The sequence below is a fragment of the Salvelinus fontinalis genome, chromosome 12 (genome assembly GCF_029448725.1).
Source record: "Salvelinus fontinalis isolate EN_2023a chromosome 12, ASM2944872v1, whole genome shotgun sequence".
In the NCBI taxonomy this organism is placed as follows: domain Eukaryota; kingdom Metazoa; phylum Chordata; class Actinopteri; order Salmoniformes; family Salmonidae; genus Salvelinus; species Salvelinus fontinalis.
Genome location: NC_074676.1, coordinates 437996 through 442773, shown reverse-complemented (window position 1 = coordinate 442773; position 4778 = coordinate 437996). Strand labels below are relative to the sequence as shown.

The 4778-nt window shown below is 43.2% G+C and overlaps 1 protein-coding gene across 1 annotated transcript; it reads left to right on the top strand.

Moving 5' to 3' along the window:
• The first annotated feature begins 540 nt into the window (after positions 1 to 540).
• LOC129866498 (carboxypeptidase A1-like) lies at positions 541 to 4458 on the top strand. The gene is made up of 11 exons (XM_055939284.1): positions 541 to 621; positions 1030 to 1111; positions 1297 to 1431; positions 1605 to 1709; positions 1933 to 2034; positions 2267 to 2368; positions 2528 to 2638; positions 3190 to 3280; positions 3489 to 3688; positions 3856 to 3940; positions 4137 to 4458. Exons 1-11 carry the CDS (start codon positions 554 to 556, stop codon positions 4322 to 4324), a joined length of 1269 nt encoding a protein of 422 aa, XP_055795259.1. The 5' UTR covers positions 541 to 553; the 3' UTR covers positions 4325 to 4458.
• The last annotated feature ends 320 nt before the right edge of the window (positions 4459 to 4778 follow it).

The following is a 4778-nucleotide window of genomic DNA, read 5'->3' as shown; positions in this document are numbered from 1 at the left end:
AAAATAAATTAGAAGGGAATTAGTCCCAAAACTTTTGCTCCCCTAAAATGTGGAGACTATGTATAAAAAGTGCTGCAATTTCTAAACTGTTCACCTGATATGGATGAAAATACCTTAACATTAAAGCTGACAGTGCACTTTAAACCACATTGTCATTGTATCTGGAGTACAGAGCCAAAATAAAATAAAAATTGTCACTCTCCCAATACTTTTGGAGCACACTGTATATATATAAAAACATTGGGGGTCAGGGGCCCCCTAGCGGTCAGGGGCTCTAAGTGATCATTATGTTGCTTATGTCTGGAACCGGCCCTGAAACTATATGTGTTTGTTTCAGATTTATTCATAAAGACATGTATAAATGTATAAAACTGCTGGCAAAAGGTGCAGAAACCAGCCGTCTGATACTTCCAAATATCTCCGAGCTAGCGTGGGAAGGAAAGCAGCAGGCATAACACGTAAGTACCCTTAAGCAAGGTCGTGGTTAGGTCATGTGATCTGGCGTGTGGCATAAAAGGTGGAGGCTACTGCCTGTGGCTCTACTCCATTGGTAATGATGAAGAGGCTGCTCGTTTTGACTGCGCTGTTTGTGGCCGTTTTCGGCAAGGAGACTTTTGAGGGGTGAGTGGACACACCAATATTTGGTGTCATGTTTGATATATCACCAGTAGTTGCTATGTAAAGATTGAGGAGCCATAGGAAGGGTAATAATGCCATATGTAATGCTTGCCCCTGTGATTCTGGAGACATGAGTTGCTTCTTTAGACTGAACGACAGTCAGGCCTTATTACTTTACAATCATCACTTCAACTGAATCATTAGAAATGACTACTCATGGGGAGGAACGGACAGATATCTTCAATGATAACTGTAAAGAGGAAGCAAAGCTTATGGTTAATGTTGAATAAAACCGTAAGTGATGCTGTAAGCAAGCGTTTAGCCACAGTCTTTGTTGGGTAACATTTTTCTCTCCCTTTCTCAACTCCAAGCATAGCTGTTGAAAGCTGAATGTTTCTCCTGTCTTTGTAGGGACCAGGTCCTTCGTATCACTGCGAGGGATGAGGTCCAGCTCACTCTTCTGAAGGATCTGTCTGAGATGGAACATCTCCAGGTGTGTGACATGATCATCACCACTGTAGAGCCTTGACCAGGACATTTCCCTTTCACTATAGCTGCTCAAAACACTTATATCGGCATACATTTTAGTCCAGGACTAGGCTGAATCTGTGTCTGGGCCCGTCTGGCCCATTGTGTTGGTTTGTTGACCTAACGTGTCATTCCTCTCCTCTGTCCCAGTTGGATGTGTGGATGGAGACCACTGACCTCCCCACTTCAGTGGACATCAGAGTTCCCTTCACCAGCCTGCAGACCGTCAAGGCCTTCCTGGAGACCGAGGACATTGAGTACTTCATCATGATCAAGGACCTGCAGGTAGGAGTGCTTTCTGAGTCAGGGAGAAAGTGACTGAGGTCAGGGTGATTACTTCAGTCTTACATCATCTTGGCTGATCTTTAAATGTGTAAATCCATGTCATGACTTACAGTAAATAAATAAGATGGTTGAATAAGCCTTGTAGTGACTTTTGACCGCCCTTTTGCCCACAGGTTATGCTGGATGAGGAGAAGGAGCAGATGCTGAGTTCTGCCCGTGCCACTGCCCCCAGAACCAGTGATGACTACGACTACTCCAACTACCACACCATAGCCGACGTAAGTTCTGTATCCCGAAACGCAAGCGGCAAGGAGAAATGGGACAGCCCATTTCACATGACCACTCAGAGCAGCACACATTCAGGCAGACACTATTAACTGTTATCATAAGATCCACATAAGAGTGACATGACAGTGACATGGTCTGACATGACACCTAGAGAATTGTTTGAGTTGACTGTAACATCTCTCTCTCTCTCTCTCTCTCTTTCCCTCTCTCCAGATCTACGCTTTCCAGGACATGCTGGTGGCTGAGAATCCCAACCTGGTCAGCAAGATCGTGATTGGCCAGAGCTACCAGGGACGCCCCTTGAATGTGCTCAAGGTAAGTTCCTGACCACAGTGGGCCTTGTCACATTACTAACTAGTACTCTTTACACGTGAAATATACATCTAATAGAGACATACAAGCCTAGTTTTTGCCTGATCCTGGATGAGCCACCATTTTTTGGTACATGTTAATTAAGTGCTTGGTTGTATGTTAAATGTCTCACGTTTACAGTATTTGAGGATTACGGTAGATGTTCTTTACACCCCCCTCCTTCTCTCTTTTCTAGTTCAGCACTGGTGGAACCAACAAACCTGGTATCTGGCTTGACACTGGAATCCACTCCAGGGAATGGGTCACACAGGCTAGCGGCACCTGGTTCGCCAAGAAGGTGCATCAGCACTAACTCCCTGACAGTCTTTAAACCTTTCCCCTCTCTTCATCTACGCATTTGTTCACCAAACCACTGTATCACTCTCACTATTACTCACTATGTATGGGCAGTCATGATTGAAGATTTATGATATAATTTTTCTGTTTCAATGTCCAGATTGTGACCGACTACGGACGTGACGCCGCCCTCACCGCCATCCTGGACAAGATGGACATCTTCCTGGAGATTGTGACCAACCCCGACGGCTTCTACTACACGCACACTAGCGTGAGTCGCTCACAACAGAAAATGTGTCATTTACGGTACATTTTAGGTTAATGTTCCGTACTTGATCACTATGATTACTAAATGTTAGATTTTGTTTACATCATGTTATATCGCTTCACCTCTTTGATTATTAACTACATGTTACACGTGTGCGTGATCTGAATCTCTTATACATATGTAAGATCTTAATTTGAGCCAGTTTGCTACAGCATGAAAATAATCCTGCAGCAACAGGAAATTTGAATAATTATGTGGATTATAATTAATGGATATTTTTGTAAGGGTTGATACTTTTTTTGCAACTGAAAATCAAATCTGAAATGTCAAAGTGGAAATTAGAAACTTCCGAAGTCTTTTCAAACCTCAAATACATTGCACATTTTCAATTTCCTGCGTTGCAGGAAAGTTCTCCTGCTACAGGATGATCAAATTAAGATCCTACATCTGTACCGAATATCAACTATCGAATCTAACTTTCACAAATCTCAGTGTTGTATCCTGTTTTGTCATTTGACTTCGCTCTGACATCATCAACCTTTCGTGTTCCACAGAACCGTATGTGGCGTAAGACCAGGAAGCCCAACCCTGGCTCTTCCTGCATTGGAACTGACCCCAACAGAAACTGGGATGCTGGTTTTGGAGGTTTATTTTCCAGTTCACTTGAATGTTGACTCAAATACAAAAGAGTCAGATGTCACAAACTAAAATCTTAATTTTTTGTCAAATAAAGAGCTATCTCCTTGCAACTGGTGAGACAGTATTTTACTGTGGAAAATGTGCATTGTTATTTTTTAGTCTGGCGCTAATCTTTTTTTATCCTTTTGTCTATCTCCTCTGTTACCTTTGGTAGGTCCCGGTGCCAGTGACAGCCCCTGCTCTGAGACTTACCGTGGACCCAAGGCTAACTCTGAGTCTGAGGTCAAGTCCATCGTGGACTTTGTCAAGTCTCATGGCAACCTGAAGGCTTTCGTGTCCATCCATTCCTATTCCCAGATGCTCCTCTACCCCTATGGTTACACAAAGACCCCCTGCAAGGACGAGAGTGAACTGGTGAATTCAGCATCTAGTTGTCTTTGACATGTTTGGTAACAACTTGTGGCATCCGTGCCTATAGGCAGCACCCTGCCTGCATTCTCCACTACATGTTGCCTCACCAGGGGAAGTGTGGCGCCAACAGGATACTTTAACATTACGTTACTTGTATTTTCTGCCCACAGCACAACCTGGCCAGGAAGGCTATCACTGATCTGGCTTCCCTGTACGGAACCTCCTACAGATACGGCAGCATAATCAACACCATCTGTAAGTGTCAAAACCCAGCTTAACCTATTCATTGCTTTAAATTGATCCCATCGCATGCCATTCCAGTCCACACTAGTCCACCACGGTCTATCAACATGAGCACACTCCATCTGAATAATATAAACAATGGTGTTATATACTCTGTGACATTAATACAGAAACTATTGTCAATTCCCTTTTTTCTTGTCATTTCCAGATCAGGCTAGTGGTGGTACCATTGATTGGACCTACAACCAGGGCATCAAGTACTCCTACACCTTTGAGCTGAGAGACACCGGTCGCTATGGTTTCATCCTGCCAGCTAATCAGATCCTTCCTACTGCCAAGGAGACTTGGCTGGCTCTGATGGCCATCATGGAGCATACCAAGGACAACACCAACTAGATGGGTCACCACGACAACCTACAGGACACTGTGTCATTGTACTGTTGTACATATATAGGAAAAGTTACCATTAAGTCTACCATGGCTCTGTCCAGGGCACAATGAGACCAATAAATGTCAACTGTTAAACCTGATTTTGTCTATTTCATTTTTCATACTCTGCCAAGCTCTTTGGGTGATGCCAAAATGAAGCAGAGAGAAAGGTTGTTATGGTTGAAGTAATCTCTCTTGGAGAGGTACAAACTGTATACGAAAAAACATATTTGAACTTGTATGTCAAAAATAAAGGAGTTTAGTAACATAAGAAAATGCAAAAACATGTTTTAAAATGTCTTCTAAATGAAAAGAAGTGCCCTGTGGGGGTGGGAAATATGGACCTGACAAATATTTATATCGAGTGATGTGGCTTCTAAAGCAGTTTTGGTGTCTCTCTGTCTCCATGGTTTGTGGCCTA